This window comes from Venustampulla echinocandica (assembly GCF_003357145.1).
Source record: "Venustampulla echinocandica strain BP 5553 chromosome Unknown scaffold_0, whole genome shotgun sequence".
In the NCBI taxonomy this organism is placed as follows: Eukaryota; Fungi; Ascomycota; class Leotiomycetes; order Helotiales; family Pleuroascaceae; genus Venustampulla; species Venustampulla echinocandica.
Genome location: NW_022474205.1, coordinates 4,283,142 through 4,309,564, shown reverse-complemented (window position 1 = coordinate 4,309,564; position 26,423 = coordinate 4,283,142). Strand labels below are relative to the sequence as shown.

The following is a 26,423-nucleotide window of genomic DNA, read 5'->3' as shown; positions in this document are numbered from 1 at the left end:
TATATGCCCGACACGCCTACACCAACAGTCCAAAAGGATTTGAAGGATTGCGCAGCACTCACTGCCGCGCTGTTTCAAAGGATCGTTCCACTCGCTTCATCGCCCCTCTGCGAATCACCATCCGGGGGCGATTCATATGAAACATCTGCGATCCTATCTAAGCACGGCAAGCGCGCGCGACAGGCACGGCAGCTAAATCCGGAGCTGACGTACACTCTCTGCGATGCGACCTACATCCTCCATACAGTTGTGTGAGACGATATGCCCAGCAATCAGGATCATTATCGGTGTAGTCACCATCTCTAGTTTTTTTGGATCTCTTCGTCTTAATATTTTATCTCTTGCCTTGCAAAACATTATTTCCGTTTTGCTATATCGTATTAAAGTGCTCATGCTATCTAGAATTGGGACGTTCTTGAAGTTAGGCATGGCCGAACTTGTCTTCATCTACCTCCTCCATGCCTTCCTTTGAGCTTTCCGCCCTTGACCTAAGTACTGCGCCGCATGTTAGAAGCAGCCGTAAAGCCTACAAGGCACAGACGCGGCCGCCAAGCTCGACTCAAGTACTTACTCCAGCTATATCTGCGGAGTGGTACAACAGTGGGCTTCTGGGTGCGGCTAATCTTGTCCCCCCACAGCTTTGGAGAATCTTAGTCCTGCTATGGCTCCTGTTGGGCTTTTTATGGGCGCCTTACTCGCGTCCGTGGCCAGGGAAGGAGCTGATATAGCTCCTCCTCCCCCTCTGCCCAGGAACCGCTGGTGGACCGCCCCCCTCTCCTTGCGCATCTGAAAATGCAGTTCTACTGTCGGTGACAGCCTCACCTCCAACTATGTCGGTAGCAACGGTGCCTCCGTCTGCGATGGCCACACCAGCTCTGACTACGACATTCATTCCGAAGGCGTCAACATGTACAGAGAACCACTTAACGATCTTGCCAGATAAATCGAACGAGATATGGATGAATGCGCCTATTCCAGTGTCAGGAACTACCTTTTCGGATTGTTATCCCACGCAGTTTATGTCCAGCTATCTCCTAGCTGCAAGCAGCACTATTCAACCCGCGTTTAATCCACTCGTCTGTCCGGAAAACTACTCTACTGTGGGGGCATTTGCATCAAATTACATCGCGTGTTGTCCGAGGTAAGTGAATGGCATGGACTTCTATACCAGGAGAAAATTAATATCGATTTTCACAGCGGATATACTTGGGCTCAACCAACTACCACCCAGTTTCCTGATCGGCCGGCATATGGAGGAACGTGTTATACACCACTCCCGTCGGGGGTTCCCTTTACAGCTACTTCCTATGGACATGAAGGCGTTGCAACTATAACCACATTCCAAGCGACTGTGACCAACGCCAAAGCATATGCAAATCCGTTGGATGGCTACGCTTATGGAGGGGCTCAAGTGACGAGCGCCCCTACTACAGGCATAATAGCTGCGCCAGGCGTCAGACCTACACCAGGTATTTTGCCTGGCCCCAACGGTACAATTGTTTGCTCAGCCCATACAGTGAGTTCACGAGACTCTTTACTATGATAGCTTCTTAAAATCTATAGGTAATGGTGGCAGCTAGTCCATCGTTCGTTCCAAGTTCTGTAAACGCCAATATCGGAGATGAAGTCATTTTTAAATTCTTAGCCGGCAACCACACGATCACGCAGTCTACGTATGATAAGCCATGCGAGAAACTTCTAGGAGGGTTTGATTCGGGGTACATGGGCGGCCATGGGGACATCGCCGACGTATTTACCCTTAAAGTGAACGGTATCGGGCCATCATGTATGTTTACTGTCCACAAATACGGATCAAATCCCTCTAGCTGACCATTCACTTCCAGGGTTCTTCTCGCAACAATCAGGCGAATGTGGCAATGGCATGGTCTTCGCACTCAATCCAATATACACCCAGCCGTTTACGACCTTTCAACAAAATGCCATCTCCCAAGGTAGCTCTTCACCTACCTCAAGTAGTAAACCCGGCCTCAGCCAAGCAGTCAAAATTGGCGTCATAACTTCAAGCGTCGCCGGATCGTTCCTACTTCTATCGATAATATTTGTCTTCTGCTGGCAATACAAGCGCCGGTCGGCGGCTCAAAAGGAAAGGGGGGTTACCAACGATTATACATACGATCGCAAGAACAATTCGAATAGCAGCTGTTCCGACAATCTCGGTACTACAAATAGCGAATCACATATCGGCACATGGAATGACGCCCTAGGTCTAAAGTCAACAAATGAACCCCACAGACCGGCGGTTCCACCTAAGGATCAGAGAGAATTACATAGTTCCTCAAAGCACATGGAAATCCCAGCCGAAAAATCTCCACCAGCCGAGCTATACGGCTCAGAAGCCTTCATCTTCGAAAGCGAGGAGAAGGAAATGGGCAGTGGGAATAAGACTAGGAGCGCAAGTAAACCGCCCTGCAGCTTTAATGATTATGAAGTCCAGGGCTCCCCTTGGGATGACGAGCTTGATCCCATTCCTGAAACCCCACCCCTGAGAACTTGGCCTGGTAATAAGCAGCGTCGAGAACCAATTGATCCGAGAGCGTTGGTTAGTCCGACGAGCGACCATGGCTCCCCTCATGGATTTGGGAGTTCTCGATAGTGCGGTGTATATAAGAGGTCTTTATTCCCTGTATACTTTGTTCCTGATTGCATATTAGCTGTGGAGTTTTGGGTCAAGATCAGCATATCATTTTATTTGTATATACCATTTTCGGTATGAAATATACCCTTACTAGAAAGAAGTGTGTGAAGAGAAGTTTATATTATCACAACATCGATTAAAAAACAAATATGTAGAATACCCTGCCTAAAAAGCTAGGCGATTCAAAGTTTAAGGGGCCAAAACAGTATAGATAATTTGAATCCAATTCTCGGTTGGATAATTAAGGGGGATTAATATATCAGCTTCCACGTGACTAGTCGTCAGCGGTGCGAGATTACCCCGCCCTTACAGTCAGCTCGATTCCTTTGATTCCTTCGAGACTCTGACGCGTTTCTTACGGTCCTTAGAGTTTCTTGTTCGTCGCGGCCTGAGCGAAAGCCTAACTACAGTACGCAATCCGAGATATAAAGCTGACGAGAGAGACATACGTCACCTAGACCGTTTGCCGCGTAACTTTGTCAAGCTTACGAATAACGCCATATATATATTATTTCTCGAACGATTTCTTTCTCACAATTGTCCTGTCCTAGTAGCATAGTTTTGGCTCGGCTTTTAACTATTACTACTGATTCCCGCAATCCCCGAACCTCCCCGAAGCACCACAAAAGCCAGAAATAGTCCGACCACGAAGAATCATCAAAGAGAAGAAATTATTGTACTAAGTGATATCTGAAAACAGCCATGGGTGTCGTGCCGCCAGAATCCAAAGAGGCTGAAGCCTCGTCTTCGAATCCCCATGAGGACGTACTAGGCGTACCACCACCAGCTTATACTCCGCTCCCCGAGGCCTCGTCCTCGTCTTCAGCACCAGAAAACCCCGACATCCCACAATCCAAGGCCATCTCCGCCCGAACCTCAGTCAACCTGACTGGGCCCCTCGAAGTCCAAGGCTCCATCACCGCGTCCTCATCCATCACCCTCAAAAGCCGTATCGTTGTACAGGGGAAATGCAGTTCCTCCTCCAGCGTCACACTCAGTGACAACATCACCATCCAAGGCAAAATTGACTCCTCAAGTAAAATACTGCTTCGGGACGGGGTGAGAGTTGAAGGGAAAATAGATGGCTCTAGTAGTATAGATATCATCGGCGGGAACGGAGGTGTTTGGATAGGCGGGAAGATTGATGCGTCTGGACCTTTGACTTTCGATGGGACCGGCGTGGATGAAGAGAAGGGTGTCCAGGGTGTCCATGGTGCGGTATCGGTTCAAGGGAAAGTCGATACTAGTTCTAATCTGGACATCCGAGGCAATGTAGAGATTGAAGGGGACGTTACTGTCAGTGGGAAGTTCAATATCGTTTCTGCTACAATGTCTCAAGACGAGGGCACTGTTAGGTTTGGGGGTAAGGTTTCTGGCCGGAATGGCGCCGTGATCGAAGGCCATGTGATTGCAGAGTAAGTATTTTTTTTTATTGACTTTGTCTTTGATCCAGAAAATGGAATATGAGCTAATGCGCGATTTTAGGAAGAACTTCCTAGTCAAGGGAAATTTGAAAATTGTAGGGAGGCTTTATGTTAAAGGAGATTTGGAGGTGCGTGGTTCGGTCGCTTTGGGGAAGGGTTCAGAATTGGTTGTCGATGGCAAGAGGACAATTCATGGGACTTTGGGGGAAGTTTGAAAGACTTCGGCTTGAAACAAGTACCGTTGCGCCTTTCTCAACAACTGGATAGCTCCATGATACATCTGAAAACGCCAGAGTTGGAGTGTTCGACCAGAATATAGAGATCTGAAAATCAGCTTTCAATCCCGAGAGCCGAAACTTGGTAGCTGTGGAAAATACACTCACTACAGTATAAAATTGCCTCGCAACACAAAAAGCCATACTTAAGACCAGCGCTCGCTAAAGAGGGGTCTTCAAAACAATCTAAAAAAGAAAAGAAATCAAAACAAGAAATGCAGCCCCCGCCAAAAACTCAAATGGCAAAAGAGTTCATTGCCCACAGCCAACTAATCTCTGCCGTTTCGTAGTTGTCGCTAGACCTAGTTATATTTCTCTCCGATATGAGTTGTCGTGTGATGCTTGGGGGGAGCATCTTAAAGAGCTAGGTTGTCGTTAAATGCACTTTTCTTATTAAAAGATATATACCTACCGCTTTATAGTAGCTAGGTTGTGCCGGCCGGCAGTGAGCGGCAAAGGGAAACAGTCACCGCTAGTTGTCGAGGATGCCAAAGCCTTCTCAGTCCTTATAGTATTTGCTTCAGCTGAGCCACCACGTAAGAGTTCCACTACTCCGATGTCATCAAGGACTGCATAATATCTAGGATGGTTGTGTTCTTGATGCTACACTGAGCATTCAAGAATCACTACTAATGGTGTATAAGCCAAATCCTAAAACAAGATACGGTGTCCGCAGTCTTAGCTCTTGCAGTACAGCAGGAGGGAGGATGGGAAGACGCCAAGCTCTTGGTAGTCATCGCAGCGACAGGTTTTTGTAATCATAAGCATTGCAAGGTACCACATTTTACAATATTACATACAAGCGTGTTACGGGGAAACAGTGCTCATAGAGCTAAATCAATTGCTCGCTATCGCCACTTAAATAGACTTTGGCCTAGCTGTGGGGGTGGGTATGCATAACTTGGTAAGTAAGGCGAAACATAACCCTCCTCTTCATTTTCTGCTTTCCTAGGAGAACCCACGATGAAGGTTGGTGGATAGGCTAGGGCTCATACCAACACTTGTTATAATGCTACCATTTGGCCACTTGGCAGATTGTGATGATTCCATAAGCCTATCGTCATATGGCATAGGATAGCAAAACACAATAGCAGAGGAAACAGAGGGCTTCTAGAATAGTGTTCCATTTTCTTCACTTGAGGTATTATATACAATGTTGCGTCTTTCTCGCCTACTTCTTCACAAGGATAAGAACGCCATCCATCCATCCACCTACAAAAGAAAATGCTGTGTACAAGAAAACCCGAATTAAAACCAACACCTCACTAATAAACAATGCATTTCTTCCCCTACTTTCTAGGCCAGAGCTGTGTCGTATGTAGTCCAAGAGCCTCTTCTACATGAATTAAGTCTAGTATCGGTGGTGGCCACCACTTGGAACTCGTTGGTGTCCAGGCACTGGTGGTGCTCCTTCAGCATCAAATAGATCATCCAAAACAGCACTTGGCGCCCGCTGATCCCCTCCGTATCCCGAGGTCAAGTTCAAGGTACTGCTACTCGCCATGTTCCCACGGTTTCCGAGCAATGAAGGGCTATCTGGCGGAGAAGGGTTAACCATACTCCTTCGAGCGTAGCCTGGTGCACCCGGTCCAAGATTTGACATCGAAATAGCAGGACCCTGACCAATTGACACATGGGATTGGGCGTTTCCAGGCGATGCAGCCCCAGCAGCATAGTATCCCGCTGGGAGATAGGCTGAGCCCCGATTGCCCTGGTTAGCGAGTCCCCCAGCAGCGGCCGCCCCAGCAGTAGGAGAGAAGAAGAGTGAACTCGTGGGCGCAGGTCCATTGGAAGTTGGTGGCCGGTTTCCTTTTCTTGGACGATGCCCGAGTCCTGATAGGGAAATGGTGGACTCTCTGTCATGGTAGTCTTTGTAGAAGGGTGCAGCAGGAGTACTAAACAAAGCTTTGGTGTCGGACATGTTCTGTTGTTGCGCAGCGCGCTTCACTGATCGGTGAAGCGACCATGCTACTAGACCACGCCATAGCAGCACGCTCATGGCCATGAAGCCTAGAATGGCACCAACGGCAATGAAGACCGTGCCTTCAGGGAGAGTTGAAGCCTGCATATAAGGGGCATCATGGGTTGGCGGAACAGAGGCCGGGACGATTGTAAATGCGCCCTCGAGCTTCGGCATATTCGTGGGGAGAGGGCCTCCATCTGTACCTGTTGTCTCATCACCAGTGATGGTTGGGATTGGCTTAGTGTCCGTTGCCTGCGTCTCGGATCCGGTGATGACAGCCGTCGTAGGTTTGTCGGTGGTTGCCGTCGTCTTTTCGTCCGTCTTTGGGGCCGCCGTGTTGCTAGCCTTTTTAGTATCCGGTGCCTTGGTCGTCTCCGCCTTGTCCGTCGCGTCCTTGCTCGTCTCGGGTGCCTTGTTCGTACTGGGCGCCTTGTTCGTCGGGGTAGGATCTGCTTTGGTATCTACATCGGTCGAGAGGTTGGGGAGAGGTGTATCCGCTGCAGAAGCGGTCATCGCGAGCAAGGACACCGCAACGGCCGCCAGGAGCGGCGATCGCAGGAATCTCATATTTGTAGATGTTTGGTATCAAGCGCCCGTATCCGTCCAATATAGGTACACCAAGTACGAGATCGAAGGCAGAAGTTAGATCCGACTTGACTCCAAGTGTGGTTGTTGCAGCGAAAAGAGTCGAGGGCTGAATCGAGAAGTGGAGGTGGTTGATGTTGTTGTTGATCAGCTGCAAATCAATTCAAGCCGCCACAATCATCAACGAGAAGGAAGGTCGATGAAGTGTTCAGAGTTAGATTGGGTTCCTTGCTAATAGCTCAGAGCAATAGTTCCCAGCCGCATGTAGATGTAGTCGAGGTAAAACGGTGTTGTTGTGCTTCACATATATTCGGGTCGTCGTTTGGCGGCTATTCCTGGTTTCCGCAACACCTTGACCTGGCCCGCTCCGTCGTCGTCGTCGCACGAAGGCCCTTCCCGTCCCTGTCCCTTTCCCTTTCCTAGCGACAGAGCCTAACAGCACCAAAAAAGAGACGGGGGTTATGAGGTCTCTCACTGGTATAGAAATTATGAATGAAAGCGAGTGGTAAGGATAGAACGAGCGTTGAAAATGGAAGATTGGTGCAAAGGGCGTGCAAATGAGTTGCAAAGGGATGATGGGATCTTGATGTCTTGCACAGACTCCTCTCAATGTGGCTTAGACGAAATGTCACGTGCCTCCTATTAATAACCCATGGAAACCAGCCAAAGCCGGTGAAGGAGAATCACGACAGAATCGCCGATACAGACAAATTCTCTAGATAATCTCTCATTTCGCTCCTCCATTCCTTTATACAGGCAAAGTGCATAATAAGCCAGAATGATTCGCGACTTAAAAAGAACAAAGCTACACCCCAAAAGAAAGTATTTACATATCAAATCCTCCAATACATCATCTAAAATGAATTGGCTAGTTTTGTTAACTACGATGCTGAGAAATATTGATTCATTCACGGATGGCTCTTGCTATATTCGAGACATTAGAGAGAGCAATACTAGGTACAATTTAACAGCCAGGGTATTTCAAGATAGAACGGTGGAAATGGTTGGCAGGGTAATCGTAAGGGAGCAGCAGCGTATACCTTACTCTGGCTCGGATCATCTAACTCATAGAAGTAATAGGACGGTACTGATGTGGAGATAAACATATCTTTTAAATATGCTGGACTAATTGTATCGACCTCTTAGTTCAATCCAAACCTCCTCGGCCTTTCGTTCTTCTCTGCACAGCTTGTGGTCCCCCAAACACAAGGAACCTTGGATACTTAGGTATCGTATTGTATACAAGATATAGGACCAATAATCGATCAACCAATCATACATTGAACTCCAATTCCACCGAACCTATTCCGATCTAAAACTCAAATAAACTCACTGCTGCTTCTTCTGTGCAGCCGGGCCATTCTCCTTATCGAATGCTTTGTAGGATACCTGGAGACTGGATATCGCGCTGATACCTACGCCCAAAATCGAAAGTAGAAGCAACGAGACGAGGATGCCCATAAAGAGGCCTAGATATTGATATACATTATCAGCATTGGATATGATACGTGAGGACAATAAGGGGGAATCACGAACCTGGAGTGAAGAACTGGTATTTCTCGAAGAGGGGTCGTGTATCCCTTGGGCTCGCGCCCTCACCTTCCCTCCCTAGTAGTTGCCGCTTTAGGTCCATGTGCACAGCTTCGTCGAAGGCTGGCTCGTAGACAAGGTCATCATGCACAGAAGTAGATGGTGGGCTAGTAGTGTAGATGACAGTGTATTTATAGTCTTTTGGCAAATCTTTGAGGTATGTGTTTAATTCGGCATCTGTATGGCACGTTAGTATGGATCATATTGCACAAACGGCTTCTCGCTGCCGGGAGAATTCGGGCAGCAGTTATTAAGTACCATTATTCGCCAGTTCTGTCTTGCGTTCAGATGCAAGCTTGGGCAGTGCGCCAAAATTCCATTTGGCGTAGAGGGGCGAGTTGTCTTCACGACTCTCCAATGCGGAGTGGATGCCGGAGGGGTTCTGGCCCACAGCGGTTGCCTTGCACTGAGTCTCCACGTAATCGACCAGTTGATCAAAATGTTCCCTATCAAAGTCGATGACTTCCGAGACAGAATATCTCCCCCTGGCATCAGAATCTGAAAGCGCTTTCGTCAAGTGTGGTGGAGCATTGCTCGAGAGCTGGGCGGCGTTGACATCAAGTTGGTGGACAAAGTAGTAGATATCCTGGTCACATTTCCCCAAGATCTTCTTCGCGGTATTTAGGACATTGGAAGCGGATTGTAGCTGCTGACTCTGTTGATTTTGCAGCGCGGATGGCAACCTTGAAGCCGGCTGTTAGTCTGGTTTGTAGGTCGGAAGGGAGGGAGGAGCTTGGGCATACTGAGAAGACGCGAACAGAAGGAATGGTGAGGTATCTTTGAACGCATGCGCAGATGCTAGACAAGCTGCAGCTGCAGCTATTGAGAGACGCATCGTTGGCTTGCTTGAGGCTTCCTGAGCTGGAGGGTTGAGCTTGAGAGATGAAGCGTAGCCTTGGAGGTCAAGCTGCGTCTGCGCCAAGACTGGGCGGGAAATTCCGCTCCGCCCTCGAATTGATAAGAAAAAAGATACTGACCGCGAACTCGAATCTAGATCAGACTTATAGAAAGTCCACTCCCAAACCACCACAGTTTGTCGAACTACAAAATCGAAGTCTACATTAACTGGAGAAGTTCATAATGGAGCCGAAAATTTTCAATCTCCCGCGCCCGAAGAAATCCGTCCTTCCACCTCAGTCAAAAAAGCGGAAAATCGAACACAAAATCGAAGAGATATCCTTTGATACAGATGCACGAGCAGATTATTTGACGGGTTTTCACAAGCGGAAGCTACAGAGAGCAAAGCAGGCACAGGTGGAGGCGGAGAAGAAAGCAAGGGAAGAGAAGATCCAGATGCGGAAGCAGGTAAGTCTTTTGACATAGAATTTGAGGGGCTGAGAGTGGCCTTGGGCCGAGCCAGCATCAGGAATAACGGGGCTAATAGTTACATTCTGGCATGTAGTTGAAAAACGAACGGCAGCAAGAATTAGACGCTCATGTACAGGCTGTGAATAGACTGCTTAAGGATGTTGCTGGGTCAGATAATGACGAGGAGGCCGGTGACCAAGAAGAAGCTTGGGAGGGAATCCCTGACGAGAAGCCAATAGTCGAGCCAGTGAACCATGAGGAAGAATATGTGGATGAGGATCTATACACGACAGTTACGGTCGAAGAGATGGACGTGTCGAAGGAAGGACTTCTAAAAGTCGAAGACGGTGAAGATAGCGATGACACAAGTGAGGCGCCGAAACTAGTACAGAGCGAGGCCAAACCCAAGAAGGTGTGGCCGAAAAAGGAGAAGAGGAAGAAATTTACATATGAATCCAAGGCGGAGAGGAAGTTCACTAGAAATAAGCAGAGTGCAGGGAACAAGGCTAAAGCAGACGCTCGTAGAGGCAACGGTTGACGAATTTACTAAGATTCCTACTAATGCCATAAGAACCGATGGTATATGATGCCTTCCATGTGAACTCGGCGACGAAGCAACCTCTGTACAAGCTATGTATCACAAAGGCAATTCATGCGAAGCTAACTGCGCTAACTGCAATTACACCTGCGGTATCATCCCAACAAAATAATAAGCATCTTCCTCCGGTCTGCTTCCCATCACTCCACCATGGTTCCTTCAATAGCAGTAGTCTAGCCTTAGATATTGCCAATCTCGATCTGGAAGTCGGCCAGCTCCTTTTGAACCTCGGCGTACTTCTTGGACATTTCTTCGAACTTCGCCTCCCACTGATCACGGTCTGCCTCAAGAGCTTGGACTTTCCGTTCGAAGTGTCCAGCTTTGACATCTGTTTGGCGCAGCCTAGGAAAATATTAGTATGCATAATACACCAGCAAACATATCGTAACTAAGGGCTCCATGAAACCAATAATAGTAGACTTACTTGTCGTTTGTTTCGCGGAGGTTCTTATCGGCCTCTTCCGCTTCATCCTCAAGGAGCTGCAGTCTTCGTTGCAGGGCCTCGTTCTGTGTCATATGTCCACCACCCGCATCAGCAGCCTCCTTCAACTCCTTGTTCTTTGTTTCCGCAGCCTCCAAGTCGCTCTCTAGTTGTGTGTTCTTGTGTTGCAGGGAGGTGATTTCATGCTCCTTTTGCAGGTTCTCTTGCTCAAGGACCTTGACCTGCTTCTGGAACTCCTCCACTTTGGTCGCAGACTCATCCGCCTCGATGCGCAGCTGGTTCATTTTCTAGGGATTCCATCAGCTAATATTCAGTCACGTAGTTGTGTTCCTACGAGGCTGGCTGTTCACCCCAACAGCCGGTGCGGGCGGATCTTGACACCATATTGGAATTGCGGGGTTGTGTGGGGTGAAAGCTTACCTCCTTGATGCGATCCATGATGAGAGCAGTATGTAGATGTAGGGTATTAGAGTATCTCAAAGGGGTATCGTAGGTTTACGTTTGGATATCGAACAGTGGTGGGGGCAGTGTTTTGGAAGGTAGAAAAGGGGATATCACAAGCGTTCACCGGAATCGCAGACACCGTGTGGATTTGGACTGACGAGGCAGTCTCACTTACATCCCTGTGGCGCCGTGACCGCCTGGTTGCCGTGGAAACTCCGCCAAACAAACCCCCGTCAACCCCCGGTACAGCAATTGACTCCTTTACAACACGACATCGAATTCAATGTAATACGTGATTTCATCCATTTCCACCGCGAATATTTACATACAACTGCGGATATGTTGGCAGCTCGTGACCAAGAGAATCTGGTCTACGGCCACCAAGCCGCAGCGGCTTCGAAACCGCTCAACCAGAGCAACAGAACCCTCCAGCCCAAGACACCTGGAAATAAATTTCCCAAGACACCCTTAAAGATACCCTTAAACGATGAGAATGCGCCGACAGCTTTCGGAGGAAAGTCCGGGAAGGGAAAAGGCCTGGAGAATCTGATGACGGGTGGGAAACAGGGCTCGAACTTTGATAAAAATGGCTTCGTGACCCCTGTACTTGGTATGGGAGCACTTCGCACTTCATTGCAATGTACTAATCATCCTCAAGGTGCCAGAACTCGAGCTCCCCTTGGAATGAAAACCACAAATGCGAAAGCCAAAGCTATCCAGACTCCTGCCCCCCATCCGCAAAAAGAGGCCGAGAAGTCGCAGCCGAAGCAAACTACCGGACGTCGACAAAAGAAAGTTATACATGCCGACGCAGTCAGGCTGGAAGTCCATGGCGACGAAAGCCCATTGGCAGATAGGGATGTAGAGGTAGAATACGCGCCGCCACGACCAAAGGATATCCCATATCAGTCCGAAGACTTTCCTGAAAATTGTCTCAATCTGAATCCCCTCAAGCCAGGTAACCTCATGCGAGGTCGGTATAGCCATCACCATAATAGGCTGGATGAGAATGGGCTCACCAGACTCGAACGTGAATTGGAGGAAAGCTATATCAAATCAGCCAATGAAGCCGATGAGCGGTTTTTGAAGACGCTGGAAGAAGAGCAGTGGACTGTTGGTGATGTACCAGAGACGTTCCGACATTTACGCAAGAAGAAACCAGACCAGCATAAGGCTCCAGTGATCGATCAGCCCAAGAGATCCATTCCAGTGCCGAATAGAGCTCCTGCCACCATTTCTTCTCGGAACGCAGCGTCGGCTCTATCAGTCATGCCAAAGACTAGCATTGCGCATCCCAGAGTTACCCAAGCAAACCCAAAGCGAACAGTCTCATTTCTCTCCCGGCCCAAGCCTAAACCTGCACCCCTTACCACAACCAACCCTTCCAGCATACGAAATACCGCTGCTACAGCTGCCTCGAAAAGTACAATAGGTTATTCTAAAGGGCGGTCCGCTTCTGGCGCAATGCAGAAAAAGGACGAGGTCGTCACACGGGCAGAAACTTTGCAGAAGAGGACTGGTGGAATGATGAGAAGCGTTAGCAACATGAGCCAGGGATCAGACACCACCATCACCCCAGCTCGATTTGTTCAGAAACAGGGAGCCGAGGATGAGGAATGGAAGAAGAGACTCGCCTTCCTCAGTGCATTTGACGTCGATGATGAGGATCTAGAGCCAGGGTTGAGGGGTGCGTTACCAGAGTGCTTGAGAAAGGATGAGGACGATGAGGAGTTTGTCTTAACTTTAGGCGATGGTTCTGTATAATTGCTTTTTCCGTCCTGGGATGGTTTGGAGTATCAAGGACTGGAGTTGGCGGCTGGTTTATTGATGGTAGCACTGAGGCGTGGGAAGCCGTATCATCCCCAAAGGAACTTATTATTGTACCTATACTACTTCTATGAGTAATACACTTTGTGTTCTTTTATATGCTTTGAGTTACATACAGCCCTTGTGAAATTTCTAGCTCTCGTGTTAAATCAACCCTCTAATCTCAATCTATGAAAGTTTGCAATATTGCGGCGTCTTCAACTCCGTAATGGCATGTTGTGGCGTCGACAAAAATTGAGTGGCTTTATAGCTATTGCATATACGAACCTGTGTAACAGAGCATTTCACAATTGAACTTAAGAATTCCCTGGCCCTCTCTTTTCCCTAAACCAAAAAATCCCAAATCAAACATTTTGCTGTCGCAAAATGCGTCTTCCCATCGTTGTCCTCTTGATCTCCTCCCTCGCAGTTTCGATCCCAAACAGGAACCATCACACTATCTGCTCCTGCATTTCACCACATCTTTCAACTGTCACCGAAAACAGCACATCTACAACTACTCACACGATCACAAATCAATTCGTCCAGCCGTACACTACAATTTACACTACATCAACTTTGTACGCCGACTTTTCCCTTATTTCTCATGTTGTTTTTTCAGGTAAAGTATATTTAGAAAGGCTAATAGATGCAATCATAGCACCGAATTTGAGACCTCTACATTTACCCGCTCACATACTCTCCCTTCACCGCCGGCCCTGGTGCTAGTGTCACATAAGAGAGGTCCTCCAAAAGATAAAGAGCACCCCTATAAGGAGCACAGATGTCGTCAACATCCGGAGTTATGCGACTGTATTTGCGCTGCTGAGTCGGGTACGGGTGGCGTTGTTGCAGTTACTAAAGTAGTCAGTACGGTGACAGTTGGAGTTTTTGGCGGAACTGTAAGTCGTATGCTATTTATTGTCCCTCGACTTTCTGTTTTGGATTTTCAATATAGTATTGGAAATTAACCTTAAATAAAATGGTATATGAATCCATATGACCTTCGTAGGGCAGGTAGGTGGTGCTTGCCATAGAAGAAAGGGCTTGGCTTGTTGTGACAGCATCCGGTGCAGTTTTCTTACACATCTCACATATGCTACTCTTAAAAGTTACTCTCACGTTCGTTCCAGATAAACGCTAATGTGGATAATGAAATGATAGGGAACTCTCCCAGTGCTAACGGTAATGAGCACATCTGTGGTTACGGTTGAGGATGTTACTACTTTTACGGAATATCAGCCTTGATCACTGTTGAGCGGTGGCTGAGAGATAATTGAGGACAACAAACAATATTTTTAAGTGGCTATCTCCTAGAAGACTATGATATAAGAAAGGCTAAATATCGACAAATATACCTAACAAAGAATGATAACCTTAACAACGTACTACTGCGGGCTAGTACTTGAACTCAAAAGCAGTTTGATTACATTTGGAAATCCTAACTTCCGGCATTTTGCGGATTTTCGCATGACGCATACTAAGTACTTTTAAACAAGCTTTCTGTTATGCCTGAAGTTAATCGGAGCTACCGACTACAAAGTATTCCCAAAGCCCCTACTCAAAATATAAAAGTGGTCACGTGACCCGAGGCAGTTCATAACATCAAGTCGGGTATTAAAACAAGTAGTAAGAACAGTAAAGTAAAGCAAAGTGAACAAAAGCACAATACCTAGAACTCAGCTTCTCGGCCATAGCTTGCTATTGAGCTATTAGCATGCAATAGGCAGAGACTCACGTGCTGATCAATAAAAGGGGGTTATAGGCTTAAGAGTGGCGGAGTAAACAATCATCTATTTTAGATCGAACTGAGAAACCTACATGTATTTTATATATATGGATACTAGTATATTTAAACGCCGTCGTCGCGTCGAATTATTAAACTGCAATAACGCGGATGTTTCGTGACGACGATATTATTGTACCTGCGCAAAGTTTAGACGATCTCCATCGCTTGGCAAAGGTGACGCAGTCCGTAAAGTCGATCATTGTTGCAAAAGCCGCTTTCATCGATTCAGAGCGATAACTTTATTTGCATACCAAAACGATCCATGGTGGCTTAATAGAGCCAGAGAAAAAAGTAAATTATTGTTGCTATTCACTACAATATGAAGGATCGTGCACTCCCCACCGCCTTGGATTATTAGACATTAGATCTTGCATGTTTGCCCCAATGTAGCTTAGCGGCTTTTGGGGAATCTTTAGCCAGAGCAGAGATGGACTTCCACATTCCCATTCACATCAACCCTCTTGACCTTGACAACACCACAATACCACCACGACCCTATATCATCTCGAATACACGATCGCGCCTACTTCCCAGGGGATCCTCTGGTACTGATTGACCCTGAGCAACCCCTTTTGCGGTCCTCCCATCTTTCACTACACGAGGCAGCGCAAGTCACCCCCTTCCAAAGGCGGCGCGTGAATCTTAATCTCTCTTTCGCATTGCGCGCACCTGGCTTTTGCCCTCCTTCGCCGATGTATGCCGTCGCTCCCTGAACATCATACAAGAGATGATGATCGGCAGGCGGGGGGTGTGGTAGATCGATATTTGTGCCACGATGTCCCGCGCGTCTGGTGCCAGTTTTGCTCAGTTCTTCCCCTCTGCTCCGAGGGCCGCAAAGGACAAGGCAAAGGAACGAGAGAAGTTCAAATCACAGCAGTTGGGATCACCGAGCATAAAGCCTGTTGGCGACAGCCGAGCTGTAACGTCAACATCCAGTACTCGTCTCGACGATGGTCTACGTTCCCAGGCGGCAGAAAGCAATATCCCTACCGCAGAGCCAGTTCCTTCCCAGACAGATGATAACGAATCTCTTCAGGGCGATCTCCTGAATGGCGTTGGATCAGCAAGTTCACACGCGAGCACAGGATCTTCTGTTTTCAGCGCGCCGGCTCAGCCACCCAACATGTCGACGTTCGATGGTTCCCGCAATATGAACAGCCTAACGCCCTTGACGAATATTGATTCATCACCACATCGTGGCACAAGTCCTTATCAACATAAGTCGGGTGGCCCATCAAGCAGGGCCACTACAGACAAAACAATCACTCCGCATGACATCCCACAAGCGCAATCTACCAATCCAGATGAACCGCCCCCACCCCAGCGAATATTCGCCCGCGATCCTAATAAAGGCGTAAAGGGAACAATATGTACATACGATCCTCTCCTCGATCACAAAATTACATACAATGAGAAGAAAAAGGCGAAACCGATTTATAAGGAGTTTGGTTTGGTATGTATACAATCCGTGGGGAGCGTCATCTTTCTTGTGTGAATGTTTAGCTAATGGCTTGCAGGAAGATGACGCTCCCCCGGCGGATCCGCGGTTGGCCAAAGGTGGCAGGTTGGGTTATATCAATACGAATTTCCATAAAGCCAAATCGCAGTTGTTGCATGCGCCAGAGATGTTGCGGACGTACAAATATGATCCGAAAACTTCTCTAGGCCCTGGCCCGCCCACCCAAGTTGTTGTAATGGGATTTGATCCGCTTTACAATTTCTCGAATGTTACGTCCTTTTTCTCTGCCTTCGGTGAAATTGCTGAAAGCAGTAACAAACTTCATCCAGAGACTGGCAGTTGTTTAGGCTTTGGTACGTTCCGTTATAGAGATAAGGTGGTGAAGGGCGGTGTTGTTGTCTCTGCAACTCAAGCTGCGAGAATTGCTGTGATCAAAGGGCACGGGTTTCGCATGGGTTCCAAAAACATCAAGGTGGGATTCGATCCGGAAGGAAACAAGAGCCGGCGTATGCTCGAGGAGGCTCTCAGAAGATCGAAGCCTGAGCCGCTACCCACACCCATCGCAAAGCCTGCTATTCCAAAACCTCCTGAGATTGCGAAATCATCTGGGCCGCCCCCGACTGCACCGAAAGGACCGGCTGCCTATACAGCACGACCACCTATACGGACACCTTTTATACCTGCCGCAATTCCAACGAAGCCAAGAGCTCAGCAACTCCTCGACAATGACCAACCGCTCTCTCTGAAGTTGGATCGCGAGCCCTATTTATTTGTCTCGAAGGAGTCAGTACCAATATTGGCAGCGACCGTACCGCATCTGCGGAAGCGTCTTCGGTTTTTCGGCGACTTTGACGTCCAGTTTGACCGATATGGCTACTACATTGTTTTTCCTAACTCATCCTACGGACGAGAAAACGCGGAACGCTGTTACAAGGCCGTAAATGGCACGCCTTTCTTCACGTACGAAATGATGATGAAGATGTATCCATATGGCACCAATGGCTCCCGCTCATCTGCTCTTCGGACTTCTGATGCTTTCCGGAAACGAAGCCAAAGCCCGACTCGCCGGGATGCGGACCTAAGGGATAAATTGGACGAAGAAGCTCGACGGAAAGAGGAAGAGGCTGATCTAGAAGAAGAGAAAAAAGAGAGGGCTAAGAATTTTGATCCTGCTAGGGAGGCAATCGAGGTCATCCGAAGGGAATTGAAGGAACAACTCGTCAAGAATATCAGAACCAAAATTGCCACCCCCATTTTACATTCCTTCATGGATCCGTCAAATCATGTCACAAAAAGGCGGAAGTTCAACATCCCAGATCCAAAAGACCTGAAACTACCGCTTATATATGACGATGACACTAGAGGAGTCAGCCCAATCGGGACGCCTAACTCTCGTATTGATGCTCTAGAACGTCGACCCATGGGTTCTAAGGTCAATCTAAACGCGTTGGGACGCATTCGAATGGCCAAAGGTGGACAGAAACTCAATGTTGGATTCAAGGATCCTTTCGGGAGAGCAAGACCAGGAGCTCGAAAGTCTGTAGTCCGGCCCTTGGCCCACCGTTGGATCGAGGACGAATCAGATTCAGACGATGACACCGAGTCCCGTTCGCGGGCTTTGTACACGGAGGAACCAGACTCAAGGCCTCGAAGTAGAATGAGCCTTGATGACGAGTCATCCGATGATGAAGATGCCGATATCTTAGCTGGTAGAAATTACGTCAAAGAAGAGTCTGGCTCTGTAGATACCCGAGATGAGGACTCCGCGAGCGAGGTTGCTTTTGTTGTAGGAGACCCAAGGATTCCTTCGAAGAAAAGAAAGCTTGACCTACAGGTGGAAGCAGCACTAAAGCGACAGAAAAAATCTGATGAGGAGCTCTTTGGCGTCGATGCAGATAAGATTGAGCGAGAATTTCCGCTCTCTGCGTCAACGGTTGATGAAGACACCCCTATGCCAGATATCGATGGGGTCATCAACGATGAGGCAGCACTTGAGGAAAGCCGGAAAAAGGTGGCCAAAACGAAGAAGAAAAAGTCGAAGAAACAAATCTTTGAGGAGCGCGAGGCCCTTAAACGACAACAGGAAGGCATCTACATGGATGAACTTCTTCAACCGCCAACCGAAGTTGCTGAGATTCATGTCGATGACGAGGACGATATCATGGAAACAGCCCCGATAGAAAGTTCTGTTGAGTGGGGTAGGTCTAGGGAGATTCCTCGTCCAACTGTTGATGATAATTTTGAAAACATCGTGGATCTGGATGGTCTTCAGAATTTGTTCAAAGATGATGAAGACACCCTAGCTGCCTTGGATCTCTTCAAGCGATTCGAACCTGGTAAGTTGGTCGGCCTGGAGACATGGACTTGGCAGCAGAAGAACATGAAGACTCTAAATCGGCCCGGCTGCAAGGGACCTGTAATGGCTGAGACTACCGTTGACGGATACTACGTTCCGAATGTATCCGGTTGTGCACGTACAGAAGGGTTCAAGAAGATCCTTAATTCCGAGAAGTCGAAGTATCTGCCTCATCGCATCAAGGTCCAAAAGGCGCGTGAAGAGCGTGAAGCTCAGGCGACAAGAGCTGGGAAAGATCTCGCGGCGGAGGCGGCGGAAGCAGCAAAAACTGCCGCTGAAAAGCTATTGGCTAAGGGGAATTCTCGAGCAAACCGTGTCAACAATCGTCGCTTTGTGGCTGGTCTGGAAGATCAGAAGAAAACTCTTGGCGGCGACTCCGATGTGTTGCGATTCAACCAGCTTAAGAAGAGAAAGAAGCCGGTGAAATTTGCCCGATCAGCCATTCACAACTGGGGTTTATACGCTATGGAGAACATCGCAATGAACGACATGATTATCGAATATGTTGGCGAAAAGGTTAGACAGCAAGTCGCGGATCTTAGAGAGATTCGTTATCTCAAGAGTGGTATTGGCAGCAGTTACCTCTTCCGAATCGATGAGAACACAGTTGTTGATGCCACGAAGAAGGGTGGAATTGCACGGTTTATCAACCATAGCTGCATGCCCAACTGCACGGCAAAGATTATCACAGTCGAAAAGAGTAAACGAATCGTCATCTATGCGCTACGTGATATTGCTATGAGTAAGCTCCCTGAACCCGTTGATCAGAAAGTAGCTAACCAAAAATAGATGAAGAACTCACGTACGACTACAAGTTCGAACGTGAAATCGGGAGCACGGACCGCATCCCCTGCCTCTGTGGTACAGTGGCATGTAAAGGATTCCTTAATTAATCTCATATCTCCCACTTTATCTGCATGGAGTCCATCTCACTAGCTGGGTGGGATACGTCCGAATACCAACCTAGCTTTCTCATTCTGGAGTTGTGCTGCATGGCGCAAATCTCACGGGCATTTGATTTCTTTTTCAAATTCACTGCATTCAGCTCGGCGAGGCGGTTTGGGGTCGGATGGGCAAAAAAAAATGTACTCTTTCAACCGAGTCCCTTTACGGCGTTTAAGATCTCTGACGTTTATTGGTTGGCGGTGGATAGCTGATTTCCCAATGTAACTGCTTCATCAGCGGGTAAGGAGGAGATCATGGTAAAGAAATGATAGGAAGCACTTGTATAAATAGAGCGCCATATTTTGCCAGCCATGGTGGGGAGCTGGTTATGAGATCAGAGTGGCGCATATCTGATAATTCTGCGATCTGCAGAGAGAAAATAGAAGTTTATGAAACGTACTATATGGGAGACTGTTCATGATCGATTTTGTTACCGGTACTCTCTGGCGACCTAAGGGCGTATGTCATTTAGTCTTGATATGTACTTTGGTGCCGTGCTACTCTTCCATCCGCATTTGGTCGATCCTCGTCTTCTATGAAGCCTGGGATACCATATCCGTGGGCAGTTAAGTAAACTTACTACATGGGGTTGTTTTGGCGTCCCTAATGTCCTTGACCATCCTTGACCATAGAAAGACTACAAAAACTCACTACTCTTACCGCAAAATAATCGGAGTGTTCTAATTTAATTCCTCTCCCCCGCCCCCTCTAATTATGCCCGCGCAGTCTTGGATAAATCCAAGCAACTAAGTAAAACTTCGACGCCAGTGTTCAAGTCCTAGAGCTTTGGGGTTATAAAAATTGGAAATGAGGCCATGGTCGCGTGTCATAGCATAGTCAAGCGGAACAGCAAACTCGATAGCGATATGTAAACCGTTTTGAGCGGGGCACTTCAGAACTGTCAAATTTCACCTCCATGAGTCCATGATCGTCTATTCTTTTATACAGTCATACTGGCCCATTCGTTTTCCATCGACCAGGCTGCGGCGTTCTTCGCACATCAGTAGAAACGTCTAATATCAATCCCATATCATCTGCCACTAGTCACTCTCCATCCTCATGGCCTTTGAATCCTCACACCCTCCTTGTTTGTCCGTAGAAAGCTACTATTACACTCCTCGTATGCCCGTCCCGCGCCAAAACCCAACCCAACCAACGCAGGCCATGCCCTCCGCTTGAATAGTAGAACCGAGAAGACGACACCGAACGAGAGTCCAAGACTGGAGCGGATGAGGAGGGAAGAGAGGCAGCGGTCCCACTGTATTTTCAGTCAGTAATTACAGGAAATCAAGCGCCGCGAATAGCTTACCTTCTCATTCAGTAGGGATTCGGAGACGGGCTTGCTTGGTCGTGCCACGACGGGCGGAGGAGGAATGGTAGTCTCAGGCATAGTTGCGTTTCTTCAAAATGATTCTCAGTACTCAATTGAAGTCGCTGGGATGCGATTGACTTACGGCGATGTTTATTGCAAAGGAGAGAAGCCGAATCGAAGCTTATGGGCTGGACTATTTGATTGTTTTCGTTGACGATGTTCCTGAGCGGATCAATCCGGTTGTCGGTGAGGCTTTGCGCTAGATTAGGAAAGGTGGGTCGGTATTCTGCCACATGCGAGGGAACTTTTTGTGAAGCGGGACGGTTTGGAGCTGGATGAAGAATCGTCGACTATTGGCTTTGCAAATACAAGTCAATAATGGTAAGTTAACTACTACTATGCCCAAGTACAAAGAAATAGCTAATAATTATATGACAGGCGTCCAAATCCCGAACCGCGCAAGAGCAACTGGCGGAACTGGAGAAGGCATCTGCGCCATTCGCAGACCAACTTGTGGAAGCTGCAAAATTCATTGGGGAGGATTTAGATACGCTCATGAGCTGTTCAGAAGATGCCACCAAAACCGAGAAATCCCTTAAATCTACAATCTATCATGGACGAGAAGAATGGTTGTTGCGCTGGTTGTTGAAGAAACTACAAGCACCCAAAGATGAGGTGCCAAGGTGAGAATTCTCAAAACGAAACCAAATGCAATAATTGACTGGTGGATTAGACAACAGCCTTCGTCATGGTGGCTCTTCCTCTACCTCATAAGAGCCATACCGCTGCCAATTGTGGCTCGCCTACTTATCGAAAAGAAGTTCATGGCCATTCTCCGACAGACATTAGACGAAGCACACAAGAGAACAAAATTGAAGGCAACGACAGATGAGAAACTATCGCAATCGAGTCCTGAGGAGATAAAACAACCATCTAAGAAGTCCAAGAAGCGGAAGCGCTCACCAGAGCTTATTCAGGGCATAGACGGTACCGAGGAAGGTGGATTGAAACCTTTACTCGAGTCTATACATGCAACATTGCAATTCATGGTTCAGTCTACAAGTCCTGCCGCAGGGGCATCGGACGAAGAAACAAGCAGCTCGTTCTTGGCGGAATACATGAAGACGGTCACTAGGACTTCGGCCCAAGAATCAGCTGAAATATTGGGGCTATGGTTGTCATTATCAGTCGAGATCTTAAAAGCAAGGGAAAACTCGATCAAGGATATTGCATTTTGGATTTCCCCTTTCATCGAGATATGGCAAGTTCGAGCAGCGGACGAGAGTGGTTTGGTGATGTTTTCTCTGCACACCACACAATCACTTCTACAACTGCTCCGAGCTGTGAAGAAGCGGCATCTCACGGTACCTGATTTGAAGGCACAACTGGAACAACTAATCGCCCGCAATATAATGATACCAGCAAAGTTGGCGAATATGGAGGACAGCCACGCCGTCCTTCTCGAAACTTTAACGAGGATCCCGGTTATTCAGGAGACTGCCAATGCTCCGGTTCTTTTCGATGTTGCAATCAGGTCGATCCAGAGTCATGGCTCCCGATGGCGGAGGCCACAGGACGATGCTTGGCTCCAGACTGTTTTCACCACGCTCCATAAAGCATTCGTACCTGAGAGACATGAAGCGAACAGCAAGGCTCTATGCTCTATGCTTCACAGTGCTATAAAGTTTAAGGTTGATCTTGATCTCCCAACCTTGAGCAATATTACCTCACAATACGCTTTGACTGAGGACCGCACCGACTGGACCCTCCTGGCAGCACTAATACAACTTGATGCCAACGTTTTCCTAATTCCAGATGTCAAGCTTGATCTTTTAAATAAGCTACTAACGAAGGTCACCAAGGCGTCTATTCAGACAGATTGGGCAGATATCGCGGACCAAATTGTTCTGGATGTCTGTGTACCACTCATGACTGAATTTTCGAAGGCCCGAGACCTCTCTGGATTTATACGTCACTGGTTTGCCCAGCTTGTTGAGTTTGAGAGACTACGACAAGAGACCCGGCTCTTCTCAATGAAACTGTTCAGTGCATGGGAAGATGATGCGCTCCAGGAGGAACTCGGCAAGCTCTTAGAGCCATCTTTAACAGCTCAACAGATTACTCAGATCCTCAACTGGCTGGCGTCGGAGGCTACGGAACATCCAAATGCTGTCTCTGTCATTCTACAGGCAATATCCGGATCAATATCTCAAGAAGAAGTTGTTGATATAGTCAATATACGTCTCTGTACCATCATGTTTGAGAATGGCAGATGGGAAAAACTAGATGTGCGGTACTCGTGGCGATGCTGGAAAATAATCTCTCAAAGCCTGCAGTGGGTCATGCCTCCAGGTATTGACGAGCTTGCTTCTCTACTAGAGGAGCAAGCAAAGCCATTTAAAGCTTTGATGAACAAGGCTTGTTCAGGCACGCTTCTTGATACTTATGGCGGAAACACAGTGAGCCTTGATGGTCTTGAAATGCTACGATGTGGGTGTGCTCTGTGGAGCACCGTAGGAATCGGGAGTCAATCGGAAGGAACATTACGATCAATGATGTTTCGATTCATAATGCTTCTATATCGCGATCTTAAGACGTTTCCTCAGGACTTATTGGCAGACACAGACCTTGGTCTGACGGCATGCAGCTCACGACAGAATACGCTCTATCGGGACATCGGCTGGACGGTTTGGTCTCTTGTTAGGTGCATATTTGTGGAGTATCCAAAAGCCCTCGAGTATGTTTCTTGCTCTTTGCCCTCTAGCCTCTCACTAATTCTGGCAGATTTGCCTCTGATATGAAAGGAGAGGATGAGTTCGGACAGCTACTACAGATTGTCTTCTGGCTCTGCTCTGCGAGTACTCGCGACGCTGACAATAAGATCGGCTGGCTTCAACTTAATTCGGAAGCTTTCCCCGATATATGGATGTTTACTCTACAGAGTGATATGGTTCTCAACTGCCCGGCAATCATTGGTTCGTATACGGTGCTAATCCTTTAACGTATTTTCATGTGCTAATTGAGATATTTTGCTAGAAAAAATTATGGACATCATGTTGGCAGATGATTCCAATATTAAAAATCCACTGATTAAGTCACCGTCTTTGAACATATTCGCCATTCAGTCTCTACTTGAACTACCACTCGAAATATTCTCTAAGAAGAATAGGGAGTGCATCATGACGAAATGGACACCAGTTCACGAAGAATCTTCGACAGAGAAGGCGGACGAGTCAAAGTTGGCTGCTGCAGAGCCTGCTGTTCTCAGCTTAAAGATAAAGATAATGCATCGTCCCACATTCTACGAAGTTAGTTATCAGTTCCAACCCACTGAACATACGATATTGATGGTTTTTAGGATATGAGTTTTCAACACCTGGCAAATCTAGCGAATGTTCTTGCAGATCCCGAAATCGACTCTCCAGATGTTAGTCTTAAGCTATTCAAAGAACTGGCCCGGCAAACTTTCAGGTAAGCATATTTCCTTATCTATAAAAATGGCGACTAATTGCACTCCAGTCAAATGACTGAAAATATGGATCAATCTCGGAGTAAAGCATATATCGGGAGTGCTCTAGGTGATATCAAGAAGGAGCTGAGCCCACATGAATCGAAGACGGAAAAGCGATTGAGCTACTCAAAATTGAGCTATTCTATGATTGCTCTGATCGACGTTGCCCTCTCGATTCTTCGCGATAAGGCAGCTTCATTGAATGACTTGGACATCATCAGCAGCTCCAAACTACGAAAACTTTCAAATGCTTTTAAGGAATATCTTCTCAGTCATCTAGAGATCCTTGTTGGCAAACTCGCAAAAGGAAGCTCTAGTAAGCGGAAGAGTGGCAGAGCTGGCTACCATCTAGCATTAATCTGCGCCATCGACGCATTATCAGCTTTGGGGGCGACCTCTTCGGAGCTAGCCGCCTTCACTGACAAAGCTAAGCTGCTGACTAGCTCTGGGAGCTTTATGAACGATTCTAGCTTCCATACTGGAAGAAAGCTCGAGGCGTTCTTAGCTGCACATAGCACCGAAAGTGGAGATACCAACTTCGCCGCTCAACTCAAGGGTGACATCTCAACAGTCGACGGACGACTATCGATTCTAGAAACGACGCAAGCTGCAACCGCGGGTAAAGATCACAAGGGGAAATTGAAGCTTCTTGATTCAATATTTGGAGTAGGACTTACCGGTTTGACGCAATTGGACAAGCTGTTAGCAGCCAGGGAGGTTATAAAATCATGCAAAGGCAGGTCCAACTTTCTATATCCAGTATAACGCGGTATGCTAATTCTATTAGATGTTCGAAAATCTTCCGAAGAGGAGACGGATGAGAACGACTTTGATCTATCCATGGCATATTCTATACTTTGCAGTCATCTGTGGAAGGCTACGGGGCTTCGTCAGTTCTGCCTCATAAGCGAGACTATGGAATTGATGCTCCAGACCAAGGTAACCAGTCCTTTAAGTACATTAATGTAACCCTCTAACATGTCATCAGGGCCGTTCCATGACTCAATGGAATATAGACAACACCCTCGGCAGCATAACCATCATGTGCTCCCGCAACGGCCCAAAAATCAATCCCAACCGAGCCGGAACGATCTATCTGCATCTCTGCCACCTCATGCAGGCAGTCCTCACATCGCACCGTTTAAAGCTAGAAGGGCATTTCCACCTCGTAGTGCAAGTAATGCAAACGCTCCTCCGCTGCCTGTTCACTCCACTTCCGCACAGCGCGTCCAAAACCACCAAATTCCTTGTCCCACCACCCTGGCTCTCATCGCCAAAACACCAACTCACAGCCAAGCACGCCGAAGCTTATACGCGTCTCGTAACCATGATCTGCGACCCGACCGTATCCTCAGTCACTCGCTCAGGCCACAACAGGCTCAATTCCGCAACAGCCAAAGCGAAGGGCATGGCGGCGCAGCATATGCAATTCGCACTCACCACGTATGTAAAATTACAACTTGAAATGCGCATGTTGCCGGAAATCCGAGAGAAGATGATTCCTGGCCTGTACGCTATCCTTGATACTACGACGCCTGAGATGAGGAGGATGATCAATGATGGATTAGATGCCAGTGGGCGTGCGGTGTTTGTTAGCTTGTATAGAGATTATATGAAGTTTGGGAAGTGGAAGGGCTCTTAGTTTATTCGTAGATAGTTTAGGCAGGATATGGGGGTGGAGTTCCTTAGTTAGTTGATGAGACTGGCTGGCTTAAGGACTAAGAATGAATATTTTCTGCATACCTCTGATTCGTACCAACTCCTATACATTTATAATCTGATGTGCAACTCTAATTTTATCTTTCACTTATTTTACCTTCTCCTAAATAGTTCCCATACCATTATTCTGTAACCCTCCGCCCGTACGCACTGGCCTTGTCATTATATTCAATTAATGTTAGTTATACGATCTCGGACTTTTTCATTTGAAACCCAAAAATAAAAAATACCCAAAAATAAA

General features: G+C 47.4%; 10 protein-coding genes across 10 annotated transcripts; 6 read left to right on the top strand and 4 right to left on the bottom strand.

The window, feature by feature from the left end:
* Positions 1–830: 830 nt before the first annotated feature.
* On the top strand, positions 831–2,614 carry BP5553_01345 (uncharacterized protein; the record flags this gene model as incomplete). The annotated part of the gene is made up of 4 exons (XM_032009968.1): positions 831–1,141; positions 1,198–1,516; positions 1,564–1,786; positions 1,845–2,614. 4 exons carry the CDS (start codon positions 831–833, stop codon positions 2,612–2,614), a joined length of 1,623 nt encoding a protein of 540 aa, XP_031874022.1.
* Positions 2,615–3,358: 744 nt separating this feature from the next.
* Positions 3,359–4,295, top strand: BP5553_01344 (uncharacterized protein; the record flags this gene model as incomplete). Its single annotated transcript, XM_032009967.1, has 2 exons — positions 3,359–4,071; positions 4,142–4,295. The coding sequence occupies 2 exons, from the start codon at positions 3,359–3,361 to the stop codon at positions 4,293–4,295; spliced, it is 867 nt and encodes a 288-aa protein (XP_031874021.1).
* Positions 4,296–5,706: 1,411 nt separating this feature from the next.
* On the bottom strand, positions 5,707–6,885 carry BP5553_01343 (uncharacterized protein; the record flags this gene model as incomplete). Its single annotated transcript, XM_032009966.1, has 1 exon — positions 5,707–6,885. One exon carries the CDS (start codon positions 6,883–6,885, stop codon positions 5,707–5,709), a length of 1,179 nt encoding a protein of 392 aa, XP_031874020.1.
* A 1,347-nt stretch (positions 6,886–8,232) lies between these two features.
* Positions 8,233–9,328, bottom strand: BP5553_01342 (uncharacterized protein; the record flags this gene model as incomplete). Its single annotated transcript, XM_032009965.1, has 4 exons — positions 8,233–8,372; positions 8,440–8,670; positions 8,752–9,176; positions 9,237–9,328. 4 exons carry the CDS (start codon positions 9,326–9,328, stop codon positions 8,233–8,235), a joined length of 888 nt encoding a protein of 295 aa, XP_031874019.1.
* A 245-nt stretch (positions 9,329–9,573) lies between these two features.
* BP5553_01341 (Uncharacterized protein) lies at positions 9,574–10,339 on the top strand (the record flags this gene model as incomplete). The annotated part of the gene is made up of 2 exons (XM_032009964.1): positions 9,574–9,798; positions 9,896–10,339. The coding sequence occupies 2 exons, from the start codon at positions 9,574–9,576 to the stop codon at positions 10,337–10,339; spliced, it is 669 nt and encodes a 222-aa protein (XP_031874018.1).
* Positions 10,340–10,578: 239 nt separating this feature from the next.
* Positions 10,579–11,279, bottom strand: BP5553_01340 (uncharacterized protein; the record flags this gene model as incomplete). The annotated part of the gene is made up of 3 exons (XM_032009963.1): positions 10,579–10,741; positions 10,824–11,128; positions 11,262–11,279. 3 exons carry the CDS (start codon positions 11,277–11,279, stop codon positions 10,579–10,581), a joined length of 486 nt encoding a protein of 161 aa, XP_031874017.1.
* A 345-nt stretch (positions 11,280–11,624) lies between these two features.
* BP5553_01339 (Uncharacterized protein) lies at positions 11,625–13,049 on the top strand (the record flags this gene model as incomplete). The annotated part of the gene is made up of 1 exon (XM_032009962.1): positions 11,625–13,049. The coding sequence occupies one exon, from the start codon at positions 11,625–11,627 to the stop codon at positions 13,047–13,049; it is 1,425 nt and encodes a 474-aa protein (XP_031874016.1).
* A 2,606-nt stretch (positions 13,050–15,655) lies between these two features.
* On the top strand, positions 15,656–19,588 carry BP5553_01338 (Histone-lysine N-methyltransferase; the record flags this gene model as incomplete). The annotated part of the gene is made up of 3 exons (XM_032009961.1): positions 15,656–16,333; positions 16,398–19,437; positions 19,485–19,588. The coding sequence occupies 3 exons, from the start codon at positions 15,656–15,658 to the stop codon at positions 19,586–19,588; spliced, it is 3,822 nt and encodes a 1,273-aa protein (XP_031874015.1).
* Positions 19,589–20,697: 1,109 nt separating this feature from the next.
* On the bottom strand, positions 20,698–21,030 carry BP5553_01337 (MICOS complex subunit MIC10; the record flags this gene model as incomplete). Its single annotated transcript, XM_032009960.1, has 2 exons — positions 20,698–20,898; positions 20,950–21,030. 2 exons carry the CDS (start codon positions 21,028–21,030, stop codon positions 20,698–20,700), a joined length of 282 nt encoding a protein of 93 aa, XP_031874014.1.
* Positions 21,031–21,330: 300 nt separating this feature from the next.
* On the top strand, positions 21,331–26,105 carry BP5553_01336 (uncharacterized protein; the record flags this gene model as incomplete). Its single annotated transcript, XM_032009959.1, has 9 exons — positions 21,331–21,333; positions 21,391–21,635; positions 21,686–23,689; positions 23,737–23,927; positions 23,989–24,260; positions 24,311–24,423; positions 24,472–25,082; positions 25,251–25,402; positions 25,452–26,105. The coding sequence occupies 9 exons, from the start codon at positions 21,331–21,333 to the stop codon at positions 26,103–26,105; spliced, it is 4,245 nt and encodes a 1,414-aa protein (XP_031874013.1).
* Positions 26,106–26,423: the final 318 nt, after the last annotated feature.